Source organism: Ranitomeya variabilis, chromosome 1, assembly GCF_051348905.1.
Source record: "Ranitomeya variabilis isolate aRanVar5 chromosome 1, aRanVar5.hap1, whole genome shotgun sequence".
NCBI lineage: Eukaryota > Metazoa > Chordata > Amphibia > Anura > Dendrobatidae > Ranitomeya > Ranitomeya variabilis.
In genome coordinates, this window is record NC_135232.1 from 639,503,539 (window position 1) to 639,517,448 (window position 13,910).

Genomic DNA, 13,910 nt, shown 5'->3' on the forward strand with positions numbered 1-13,910 from the left:
GTTTTAGAAAGTGTTGCAGAACATTACCTCCGGATCCCTCAGGCAGAGAACAGGTTAAGTGTTTAGCTTCCTTTTTCAAAAGGATTACAATGCAGCACAGGGTGAGGGGTCTCAGCTCTAACCCTACAGCCACCCCATGAAAAATAACTCATAATGAATGTCTTAATTCCTTCAGCAGTCTATCCCTTAGGAGTGCTTCCCCCCTTTTTTGGACAGTCTCCCCACCCTCTCTTGTTTCCTTACCCATAGTTTTGTGCAGTGTTTCTACACATCAGTTTGCCCGCTATTGTAAGCCAGGGCTATGTATTGAAATTCTGAGGGGGAGGAAAAATTCCCACTCTACGTTTTATTGGAAGATTCTTTTGGTCAGAGGTTAATTCTAACCAAACTCCCTAACTATGACATTGGCGGGAGACGATATGGTGGACAAGAACCACAACTTACATTTTCACAAATGTTTTGTGATTTTATTTTATGATAGGATATGAAAAATATGTACCCCTTTTATTGTCAGTCCTAAGATGTGAGAACAGCTTTTAATTCTTTCTAGTATGAAATGTATCCTTAAAGGGAACCCAATGGTACTGTAACTACAGCCTGATTGACCCTGGTACAAACTTTGCCGGTACTCATTATGTAGGGATGTCCCTCAATTTTTATACACAAAAGAAATAAACTTGCAATTGCAATAGTTTTCTGGGAGAAATACATCATGTTCTGGAAAAATGTCAAGGGTGCCATTTCGACCATGACTGTATGTTCCCCGTCCTGGTATACATGTATGTGTTGCCTATCCTGGCACATTTATGTCTCCCTTTATGTCTCCCAATCCTTGGTACATCCTGGTATATATATATATATATATATATATATATATATATATATATATATATATATATATATATATACAGTACAGACCAAAAGATTGGACGCACTTTCTCATCTAAAGATTTTTCTGTATTTTCATGAGTATGAAAATTGTACATTCACACTGAAGGCATCAAATCTATGAATTAACACATGTGGAATTATATACTTAACAAAAGAAGTGTGAAACAACTGAAAATGTCTTATATTCTAGGTTCTTCAAAGAAGCCACCTTTTGCTTTGATGACTGCTTTGCACACTCTTGGCTTTCTCTTGATGAGCTTCAAGAGGTAGTCACCGGGACAGGTTTTCACTTCACAGGTGTGCCCTGTCAGGTTTAATAAGTGGGATTTCTTGCCTTATAAATGGTGTTGGGACCATTAGTTGTGTTGTGCAGAAGTCTGGTGGATACACAGCTGATAGTCCTACTGAATAGACTGTTAGAATTTGTATTATGGCAAGAAAAAAGCAGCTAAGTAAAGAAAAACGAGTGGCCATCATTACTTTAAGAAATGAAGGTAAGTCAGTCCGAAAAATTCAGAAAACTTCGAAAGTGTCCCCAAGTGCAGTGGCAAAAACCATCAAGCGCTACAAAGAAACTGGCTCACATGAGGACCACCCCAGGAAAGAAAGACCAAGAGTCCCCTCTGCTTCTGAGGATAAGTTTATCCAAGTCACCAGCCTCAGAAATCGCAGGTTAACAGCAGCTCAGATTAGAGACCAGGTCAATGCCACACAGAGTTCTAGCAGCAGACACATCTCTACAACAACTGTTAAGAGGAGACTTTGTGCAGCAGGCCTTCATGGTAAAATAGCTGCTAGGAAACCACTAGCACAACAACACAGGCAATAAGCAGAAGAGACTTGTTTTGGCTAAAAAACACAAGGAATGGACATTAGACCAGTGGAAATCTGTGCCTTGGTCTGATGAGTCCAAATTTGAGATCTTTGGTTCCAACCACCGTGTCTTTGTGCGATGCAGAAAAGGTGAACGGATGGACTCTACATGCCTGGTTCCCACTGTGAAGCATTGTGAGTGACCTATCAGTCTTGATGAGTTAGGTGGGAGAATTCGCCAAGTACCTTAGTCGCATATCTTAGTCGCATTGTCCCCAAAGCCATTTAAAGGTATATTTTCTCTGAAATGCCTATCGTTTCAAAGTGCAACATGCCCGGATAAAATAATGGAGCTGGTCTCTGAGCATTAATCAACTGACAGGTTCCCTTTAAAGAGGTTTATCAGTGCAAGTACAATCTTTATGAAAGACCTCCTTGAGTTTATCTTTTATTTAGGAGGTCCTCTCAAAGTAGAGGCCATTATTCAGAGAAGATGTTACTTGTTAGGACTCGCTCACACTAGAGTATAACTGGTCGTGTGAAATAAATCGCAGCAGGCACTAGTGTATTCTGCATTTCAGATCAGGAACGTCTATTCAAGTGTATGGGTGCTCAAACGAAATTTGACCCCACACAGCTCAATCATATTCCATCCGAGTCATAAGGGTACATTGCAATTCTTCAGAATAGAAGCCATCTTGAAAAGTATCTGGTTATTTAAGACTAAACCTGAGATGAAAAGAAAAATAATCATGGTAAATAGTAATAGTCCATATAAATAACATAATGCACTTAAAAATCGCTGTTTTTATTTTTTTGTAAAAGCGTAAGAGCGATCTCATCCCAACAATGTGTACCGCAATCAGGACGGTCCTAAGAAGTTAGAAGCGTCCCGATTGCCGCAGTGGGATGTTTTTATGCTGTTTATGCTCAAAAACAGTGTTAACTAAGTAGCCGATATTACCTATATGTACTATTACTATTTACTTACAGCAGAGTACGTGCCAGAGTGTGGACGTGCTCTTCTGCGTTGCATGTATGCCGACATATACCCCGGCTCAGTTTTTTTTTTTGTTTTTTTTTTAAGGAGTTAAACTTGTAAGGAAAATTTACTTTGGAGGTCGTATAGTGAAAGTATTTGTGACCCAAACCAGTGGAATAATTTCTATTCTATTACTTTATCTCTCAGCTTGGACACCTGTTCCTGGGGTCTAGAAATAGCGAGAATGATGCTGTGGGTAGTGAGAATGATGGTGTAGAGGGAAGGTCTATAAGCCTGGAGAAATGACCCTGAAGTGTTTCCATTCTATTTGTCAGCTGCGCAGAGCTGAGAAGAATCGCTGTGTTGTCAAGATTTGTCCAGGCAATGATTCCTTTGATTGCCCTGTAGTCTTAAAAATATATATATATTTTGATGCTGATGTGCCATCAAATATTTTACACGCCTGCGTTATATCTGTTTTTATGGAACATATTATATGGATAAATCACATTGTGCCAAATCCTCCCAGAGAACGTTGATAAGTTCCATAACTTTGCTGCATAGACCGATGAGGATTAGGACATTGGTAGCCCTCCCCCAGTACCATTCCTCGTGTAGTACTCTGCCTTATCCTTTCCAAAATTGAGTCTCTATAGCAACAATGAAGTTCTTTTTCACCCTCCTTTGAGGTTATTGTGCTAATGCTTTTTCTTCAGATGGGGTAGAAGAAGAATAAGGGATTCATCCCCACCTCCCAGCCAAACATTCCTTGTACACTTTTTGTACACAGACATGTCCAAGTCAGGACGTTTGATAAAAATGTTTCTAAAACAATTTTAGGAGCAATTTTGTCCCTGTGTGCAAAAGATGAAGTGCACATAGCTCTGTTTAGAGCAGATATGATTTATTTTTTGCATTGCCACCCTATTCTGGCAATTTACCATTCCACCGAGGACTGCACAATAGTGTTTTATGTTGGCATATTTGTATTTACTCTGTGCCAACATTCAATATAGTTGTGAGATAAAAGGAAGAATAAGAAAAAATGCAGATGTAGGTACTAAGCTAAACTAGAGGGAAAAAACGCTTTCACAAGCAGGACAGAAATAATATATATATATATATATATATATATATATATATATATATATATATATATATATATATATTATACACATATTTAAATAAATGTATACATATCTATGTATGTATAGATTCACACATGTAATATAAAAAAAAACAAGAAAAGGGAGCTTTTAGCTAAAAGAGAATAATTTTTATTAGAATTATATGTATAAATATTATTTCAGCAGTCAGAAAACATATAAGGTGACAAAATCCAGCATACTGGCAACCTAGCAGTGCATATAATGGATCAGAATAGGTACATAGAAAGTATCAGATTTGCAAATAGCAGAAACCGTGGTCAACAAAACCTACATTATAAACATGAACCATTCACATGTACATGGCAAAAAACATCCTTACCCATAATATAATGCACAAGGCAGAGTCACCACAGATGTACGTTTCGCTTATAATCATCTTGCTTCCTCAGGGGGTTAATGCACATTGTCCCATAGGTCCTTAAAGGGTTTGTCTACTACTAGGACAACCCCTTCTCAATCTGAATGTTTCCCCACCTGTTAAAATGAAAACGATTACCGCTTATGATGGTGCCGTTTCAGCAGTGTCGGCACTTGAGTTCCTGATGCTCACGTGAGATTATGACGTCACATGAACCCTGCATCCATTCAGTTCTGGTGTCACTGTCCTTGCCTTCAGACGTATAAGTAACCAACTGGAAGTGAGGGCTGTGGCTGGCCACTCACCTCCTCTTGATTACTTATATGTCGGAAAGTGGGGACGGTGACGGCAACACTGATTGGGCGCCAAGCTCACGTGACGTAAGAACCTCATGAGAGCCCTGGAAATGCAAGTTTGGACACTGCTGGAATGGTGCCAGCACAGGAGGTGAGTATAGGCATTTTTACTTTAATGGAAGCAAACATACTGTATATTATATAGAGTCATTACAGAGTGATCTCTTTCATGTGTTTATTTCTTTTAATGTTGATAATTATGGCTTACACCTATGAAAACCCAAAAGTCATTATCTCAATAAATTAGAATAATTAATAAAAAACACCTGCAAAGGCTTCCTAAGCATTTAAAAACGTCATTTAGTCTGTTTCAGTAGGCTCCACAATCATGGGGAAGACTGCTGACTTGACAGATGTCCAGAAGGCAGTCAATGACACACTGCATGAGAAGGGTAAGCCACAAAAGATCGTTGCTAAAGAAGCTGCCTGTTCGCACAGTGCTGTATCCAAGCATATTAATGGAAAGTTGAGTGGAAGGAAAAATGTGTGGTAGAAAAAGGTGCACAAGCAACTGGGATAACTGCAGCCTTGAAAGGATTGTTAAGAAAAGTACATTCAAAAATTTGGGGGAGATTCACAAGGAGTGGACTGCTGCTGGAGTCTTTGCTTCAAGAGCCACCACACACAGACATATCCAGGACATGGGCTACAAGTGTCACATTCCTTGTGTCACGCCACTCATGACCAATAGATAACGCCAGAAGCATCTTACCTGGGCCAAGGAGAAAAAGAACTGGACTGTTGCTCAGTGGTCCAAGCTGTTGTTTTCAGATGAAATACATTTTTCATTTGGAGATGAAGGTCCCAGAGTCTGGAAGAAGAATGGAGGGGCACACAATCCAAGCTGCTTGAGGTCTCGTGTGAAGTTGCCACACTCAGTGATGGTTTTGGGAGCCATGTCATCTGCTGGTATAGGTCCACTGCATTTTATCAATACCAAAGTCAGTGCAGCTGTTTACTAGGAAATTTTAGAGCATTTCATGCTTCCCTCTGCCGACAAGCTTTTTGGAGATGGAAATTTCATTCTCCAGCAGGACTTTGCACCTATCCACACTGCCCAAAGTACCAATACCTGGTTTAAAAGCAACAATATCACTGTGCTTGATTGGCCAGCAAATTCACCTGACCTTAACCCCATAGAGAATCTATGGGGTACTGTCAAGAGGAAGATGAGAGACACCAGAACCAACAATGCAGACAAGCTGAAGGCTGCTATCAAAGCAACCTGGGCTTCCATAACACCTCAGCAGTGCCACAGGCTGATCGCCTCCATGGCACGCCACACTGATGCAGTAATTGATGCAAAAGATGTTTTGACCAAGTATTGAGTGCATTTGCTGAACATATATTTCAGTAGGCCAATATTTAATTATAATTAATTATAAAGTATTGTAATTTACTGAGATAATGACTTTTTGGTTTTCATTGGCTGTGAGCCATAATCATCACCATTAACAGAAATAAACACGTGAAATAGATCACTCTGTTTGTAATGACTCTATATAATATAGGAGTTTCACTTTTCTGTATTGAAGAACTGAAACTAACTTTTTGATGGTATTCTAATTTTGTGAGAAGCACCTGTATATGAGCAAATCAGATTAATGTTGAAAGATCACATGCCTCTAGGTGAGGCTGGGCAGGCTGTATTAAAGCAAAGTTAGGGAATGCAGCAGCCATTTTGCAGTAAAGCTAGATAATGAGAGGATTTCACAGCTAGTAGCAGTAGACATAGGGAGATACAGCCATGACACAGTGAAGACACTGTTAGACTATGTTCACGTATTGTGATTATACTGGGGTTTTTTTGCTGTGAGTTTCCAAAATTGTGCTAAAAAGAGTTATTATTTTACTGTGATTTCAGAAAATCATAGCAAAAAATACAGTCAGGTTTTATCATGTGAACATGGATTGAGGCTGCATTCATGCATAAAAAGATGATAGAAGCTCAACTCTGCTCACTGCATTTTACGTGAGAAGGGACTGCTGCAACTCCTCCTGGAGTGGTAACTAGTGATGAGCGAATATACTCGTTACTCGAGATTTCTTGAGCATGCTCGGGTGACCTCCGAGTATTTTTTAGTGCTCGGAGATTTAGTTTTCATCGCCGCAGCTGATTGAATTACATCTGTTAGCCAGCATAAGTACATGTGGGGGTTGCCTGGTTGCTAGAGAATCCCCACATGTAATCAAGCTGGCTAAGAGAAGTAAATCATTCAGCTGAGGTGAAGAAAACTAAATCTCCAAGCACTAAAAAATACTCGGAGGACCCCCGAGCATGCTCAGGAAATCTCGAGTAACGAGTATGCAGCGCCCCAGAGTCCTGGTCGTTGCAGTACTGTCGCTCCGCCACTAAGGGGAGTGATGGTACGTCTGATGGCACTAAAGGAGTTCGCCTGACCAGGTATCACAGTCACACATTACACTTCACACTCCGGCCACCAGGGGGAGCAAAGGGTTCTATGTATTAGGCCACTCCTCACACTCTGGTAAAACTGGGGGTTGGATAGGAAGTTAGTCAGAAGCTGACTGGGTTTGGCCCGGGTAACATCTAGTGAGAGGAGAGCGTTGCTTGGGAAGATTCAGGGGGGTCCCTGTCAGGGGTGGGATCCTGACAGAGGCCTAGCGAAAGGACAGATTGTTACGGAGCCGTGCCTGCACCTCATTGCGGCGGCATCTTAAGAAAGGACACGAAGCGAAGGATATTGTGGAGAAGTGAGAAACGAGATCACAGCACAAAGGCGATAGAACCAGTAGGAGTCGTGCCCCGAGATCGGCAACATCCTACTGAGGCGCGTAGCCGGTGGCCGGAACGCCGAGGAAGTATTGGGCTCTACGCATTACTTCAAACCAACGGCAGGGCAGTTAATTTTAGGTTGGCTGCCTCACCTAAATCACCTAATGAAGACAACGGAGGCAATTGTGGGAGAGGGGCGTCTCTAGGGTCCCTATAAAATAACTCCAGGCCTACCCCGTCATACGGGTGCGTCCTATCCATATCATCTGGGGGACGCAGAGAAAGAACAGAAACATACACGACAGTTGTGAGGACTATCCCGTGGTGCTCAGCAGGGAAGTACTACAACACCCAGGCGCTAGTAGGTAGGCACTGATTTCCACCTGCAAAGGGAACTCTGGATGTGCCTTCGGACCGGCCGGTCTCAGCCAGCCCTGTTAACAGTGCTCTGGATTGCGGATGCCGAAGCCTTCAGTAAAGAGGTAAAGAGACTGCAACCCTGTGTCCTCGTTATTTACTGCGACCTACACCACCACCTACACCTTTTATTGGGCGCCCCTTAGCAGGACCACGGACTGGGTCAGGCCACCGTGACATCCTCAGAACCGAGAGACCCGGATCCGAGTACCCCGTCGTCCTGCATTTGGGGGCCGCTCCAAGTACATTCGCTCATCACTAGTGGTAACCAATGGGTGACCTTAGTATATGGATGAATATAGAAAATCTATAGGATTAGACCATGCTGTCCTTTGATCAGAAATAGGTTTGTGGTAAATTAGAATCCTTTTTTATTTTAACAAATAAAACCTCAAATGTGAACCAGTTTTTGCCTCCGTCCGTTGTGGAGCCTTCATCAGGCGCATGGATTACATTTGCTGCTTTATCTTACCTTGGACCTATTACTTGCCATAGGACTGCGCGCTCCAATCCTACATTTTCTCCATCTTCATCCATAAAGATAGTGCATGTGACAGGACAACAGAAAGAAAGACTAGTGTGTGAAGACAAGGGAATAATGTGTTACACGTTTTTCAGGGGAATTGGAGGCTTTGCAATACTTTCTATTTGTTGAGAGTCGATTCATCGCAAATTGAATGCCCTGGAAAAATTCAGCGGATTCTGACAAATTGGAGTATTAAAAGTTTCACTCATGTCTAATATATACAGTTATCATCCATGACATTAAAACCACTGTCAGATCAAGGGAATAACATTGATTATTTTACTGCAATAGCATCTATTAAGATGTAGGATATATTGATACGTTGATGTGTTGGAAGCAGGATAAATAACTAAGATCTGTGTGGCTTTGGCATGGGACAAATTTTAAAGGCCAGATGATGGGTTCAGAATATCTCCACAATGGAGAGTTTTGTTGAGTGCTCCCAGTTACAGGAAGGATAACTGGTCAGTGTTTGTTGCCTATATAGTGCTGCATAGGCTATTAATAATGAATACAAGCTCTTGTGCATGTGCCTCTTTTAGTCGATGGGCCACGTATGGGTTATCTGCCACAATGGCTCCTCTTACCTCTTTTGTCCTAATGCAGCCCTATGTAGAGCCATGTGGTCTACATTTACCAAAATGCTCCTGGCATTGCAGCTACAGAAGGGCAGACTCTCATCGCTGCATTTGCTCTACTGACTCCTATGTAAGGGCAACAAGGGCCACAATTCAGTGACACTGAATTTTTTTTTCCTAGACTCTGTTGATCGTTGTACTTGTCCTACATTAGCAGTTTTATTTGTGCCTGTATTAGTGCTTCATTTTTTTGTCCTAAAATTTTCATTGTTAGGGCTCATACTCACATGTGAGAAACTCGGATGAGTCTCCCACGTCAATACCCGACACTGCACCCGGGACTTGGACCGGAGTGTGCTTCCACGTAGCAATACATGCAGCCGCACGCTCCGCTCCTGAGTGCTGGGTGCAGTGCCGGGTATTGACGTGCGAGACTCATCCGAGTTTCTCACATGTGAGTATGAGCCCTAAAAGCCAAACTGTATGAAAATTAATTCTCATAAAATGAAGGAAACTATCTCCTAAGAGAGGTGGCTACCCTATAATCAATGTCAAACCCTTTAATGAGCCTTGCAGGGATAAATGCCAGGCCAGAAACTCATATAGAAGCAGCCTGTTTCCAGGGTTTTTGCTCCTCATCAGTGTAGAGCAGAGTCTGACTAGCTGAGTGATATACCCTCGAGGTAAGATGCTGGTCCTCCTTAAAGAGACTATCTGCATATGGAGTCTTCCAGGCAATGGAGCATAGCATTCAACAACTCTGCTGGTTTCTTTATTGAGAAGCAATACATTTTTTGTAGAAGCAAAACTAAAATGTAAAGACTTTTAAAGTCCCCCATGCACATTTAAGCAGTTGCCAACTACTTGGACAACCCCTTCTTAATCCCTATGCATCCCCCCCTTGTAAAATAATAACACATATACTCACTTCTGGTGCTAGCGCCTGTCCAGCGGTAGCAGTAACAATGTCATGTGATCCCCAGGAGACTTAGCGCCCACACCACTGGAACTGTTCCGGCATCGGAGCTGAGTATAGGTGTTATTATTTGACAAGGGGGAGACATAGGTTTTGAGAAGGAGTTGTCGGAGTAGTGGACAACTGCTTTAAAGTCCACAGTCTGTGTTTGGGGACCTCCCTCCTCTCTCTTCCTGACAGATGATTTCGGTGGAGATGACAGTTGGGCAGTTACATTTTAAGAAAAGTTCAGCCAACAGCTATTGGATTTGTATGGCCTGTTTAAAATTTATATATACAAAATATAAAGTACTTCCTTGATCTACATGTCTAAACAGCAGTGTAAAATACATCTTTAGTATTTTAACCCATATGGCAATGTAGCACCTATTCAACACAAGTAACCACATAATTGTGCGAGGGCTTCTCTGGACAGTAGTAAGTAATACAGAGAGGTTGCATATCGCTTTTAGAGTAATAAGAATTTACTAACATGGTTTATTCATTTAAAGGTTACCTTAAAATTGCTAGAAAGATAGCACAACAATATGTGATCATAATTTTATGTTTTATTTCAGAGATGCAGTGTGGAGTTATCATTGAGAGAGGACCGAGTACATTCTTTATTACGTCAGCTGGCAACTTTGAGGAGCGAATGTGCTGTATTGCCTGACAGCATTGCTGACAAAGAAGAGTTAATCAGGGAGAAGTGGGATATGTTGAAGGTGAGCTATCATGCTTAAGGATATCCTCTACAATCCTTTTTAGAAAATGTTCCTTTCCAACCTGATAATACAATAAGTATTGTATAAATCCAGATCTAGCAAAAGGAGCTGTTCAGATTAATATAAAAATTCAGTATAACTTGTAGTTGGAGCATGGAGGACATTATGTAGCAGCACTGAGCTGTGTAGCTGTGAATCCTGCACTCTCCATAGAGTTGAATAGAAACTGCAACATGATACTCTTGTGAGTTTTCAGTCTGGGAAAAGCTATACAGTTTGCGCTGTTCCCAGGCGCCAGGTGCTGAAGTCTGCTCTCATCATTGTCATCTGGTCTCCCTGAGATCAGCGCGACCAGGCAACAATGTTGGGAATTGTATTCAGCACCCACTGTGTACATCTCCAGACACCAGAGCATAAAAAATATATATTCAATGATGGTACAGTGAGGGCTGATTTGATAAAAAAAAAGAGAGTCTGTGTATCTGGACAGGTGAGACTGGTGATCAAATTTTTGTTTTGGCTTTACAATATAGCCAAATAGCTGTAGTCCACCAATTAGCTGTATTCATACAAAGGAAATCACAAATAATTTTGATTCTGGCAAATCCAAATTTTGGGGGGAAAATTCAAGGAGAATTTGATACCCCTTGAATCAATTCACTCTTTTTTGCAAATTACACCTGTTGACTTGCCAAAATAACCTAGTCAAATAAAACGCACAGCCTAGTTGACCAATATACTTAGCTGGATGACCGGTTGCAGTCCAGCACAGAAAGGGTATTGCTACCATTTTTAGGATCGATGTCTGTGCTGCACAGCACTGCCCACCGAGTAAGTGTGGTGTCCCCCAGTGACACAGGCAGTTGTTGCTGGAGCAGATAAGTATTTTAGAGAATGAAAGTCGTCCTTGTGCAAGTTACGGTACTCATTGGGTAAATCCAACCGCTAGATCCCAAAGCCCAGAATGAGCAGGAATTAAAATGTGAAAAATTATGAGTTACACTGAATCTTATCCTGTACAGTGACATACAGTTGAAACCAGAAGTTTACATACACTATATAAAAAGACACATATGCATGTTTTTCTCAATATCTGACATGAGATCAGAATAAACCTTTCCCATTTTAGGTCAATTAGGATTACCATAATTATTAATATTTGCCAAATGCCAGAATAATGAGAGCGAGAGAATGTTTTAAGGCATTTTTATTACTTACTGCAAAGTCATTATTCTGGCATAAATTTCCAAATTTAGGGGGAAAATGGGGATGTGTCTTATAATGCGAATATACCTTACCCGCCGCTGTGGAGCAGGGTCTCGCTGCTGGAGGAGGCAAGAGTGGAGCGTTGCTGCAGGCCGCATGCTGGGAAGAGCGGGTGTTCGGATGTGCGACGATGCAGGTATTCGGTGGTGCAGGGGCTGCACCGATATTTTGTGAAAGCCTGGAGCCCCCGCACTTGCATGGTTTACTATGCGGCGGACAAAATGGCTGCCGGGGCAGTGCATGCGCAGATGGAGATTTTGGCGCTGAGATCTCATCTCCCAAGATCTTGGTGCCGAGATCTCCATCTGCATCGCCCCCGGCAGTCATTTTCCCGGAGCCCCCCACTTCCATGGTTTACTATGCAGTGGACTCCGGGGTCTAAGGATGCAACACATTTTATGAATGTGTGCAGAATTATTAGGCAGCTTGTTGCCTTCAGGAAAAATGGACCAATAGGTGTAACGGACTCTGAAAAGTCAAAAGTTGTTAAAATTCTTACAGATTGATGCTGCACTCTTGAAATTGCTAAGATATTGGGGCACGATCACAGAACCATCAAAAATTTTGCTGCAAATAGTTAGCAGGACCACAGGAAACATATAGAAAAAAAGAGGCACGTCATCTGCCTAAGATATACGAAGAATCAAGTGTGAAGCGATCAGGAAGCCATTATCCTCTAGTGCCGTTATATATATTCCAGAACTGCAACCTCCCTGGAGGCCAGAAGTACAAGATGTTCAGTGCTCAGAGACATGGCCGAGGTAAGGAAGGATGAATTCCGACCACCACTGAGCAAGGCACAGAAGTGTAAATGTCAAGACTGAGTCAAGTAATATCTGAAGACAGATTTTTTGAATGTTTGGATGGGTCCGTGGCTGCATCAGTAACGGGCACAGACCTCCACTTCCAGTTCGTCATCAAGATGAAGGTGGGTACTGCTATGGGCTGGTATTATTGAAGATGAGCTAGTTGGACCTTTTCGGATTGAAGATGTACTCAAAATAATTTCCCAAACCTACTGCGAGTGTTTACAAGACACTTTTTTTTAAGCAGTGGTACAGGAAAAGTTTGCATCTTTCAAGAAAACCATGATTTTTATGCAGCACAAAGCTCCATCGCAGCATCAAAGTCTCCACTGTTTGTCTGCCAGTAATGGCCTTAAAGATGATAGAATAATGACACGGCCCCTTCCTCACCGGACCTAAACCCTACTGAGAACTTGTGGCCCCTTCTTAAGTGGGAGATTTATGGTGAAGGGAAACAGTCACCTCTCTGATCAGTGTCTGGAAGCTGTGGTTGGCTCTGCCCAAAAAGTTGATCAGCAACAGATCAAGAAACGGATAGAGTCCATGGTTTGAGTTTGACGGTTATTGAGAAGAAGGGTGGCTTTATTGGTCGCTGATATATTTTTCACATGTCAGAAATGTATTTTTGTACATTTTCAGTTGTTTGCTTGTAAGGGCTCATACTCACTTCCACGAGACTCGGATGAGTCTCGCACGGCAATACCCGGCGCTGCTGCCGGCACTCAGATCGGAGCGTGCGGCTGCATAGGAATACATGCAGCCGCATGCTCCGCTCCTCTGTGCCAGGTGCAGTGCCGGGTATTGCCGTGCGAGACTCATCCGAGTCTCGCGCAAGTGAATATGAGCCCTTATTCTCACTGTAAGAGATGAAAAATTTGTGTCTTTCATTAAGTTGCATAATAATTCTGCACATAGATATTTTTCTAAGGAAGCCAAAACCTCACTTTTACTTTCTTTAATACTCATATTTCAGGTTTATTAGAGAAGCCCTCTCATGAAGATTACATTTTGATAAATGTGTGTATATGGACATATAATGTAGAACTTATGTATTAATATACTCACTCCAGCACCCATCTGCTCCTCTTCTCAGTGACATCACCGCTCTGCAGACTCTCCAGGTCACAGTGCGCTCTGCGTGACCCAGAATTGACTTTTACAATGTAAGTCTTTGGAGTATTAGAACAAGACTTCATAGGTTTAGATTGAAAAAGAGACTACCTGGTAACACACATAGCATAGACTGAGCCGGAGGGCCTGAAGAGTGGTGACATTGCTGAGAAGAGGAGCAGATGGGTGCTGGAGACAGGAAAAGGCAGCGGCGCTTGCGG

The 13,910-nt window shown here is 42.0% G+C and overlaps 1 protein-coding gene across 2 annotated transcripts in view; it reads left to right on the top strand.

Moving 5' to 3' along the window:
- The window catches only part of AKAP6 (A-kinase anchoring protein 6), a 633,848-nt gene that overhangs the window by 562,794 nt on the left and 57,144 nt on the right, over positions 1 to 13,910 (top strand). For both annotated transcript variants that reach the window (XM_077261103.1, XM_077261107.1), the window contains exon 10: positions 10,361 to 10,507. In XM_077261103.1, coding sequence (XP_077117218.1) covers positions 10,361 to 10,507 — 147 coding nt within the window. The remainder of the gene's footprint in view (positions 1 to 10,360; positions 10,508 to 13,910) is intronic.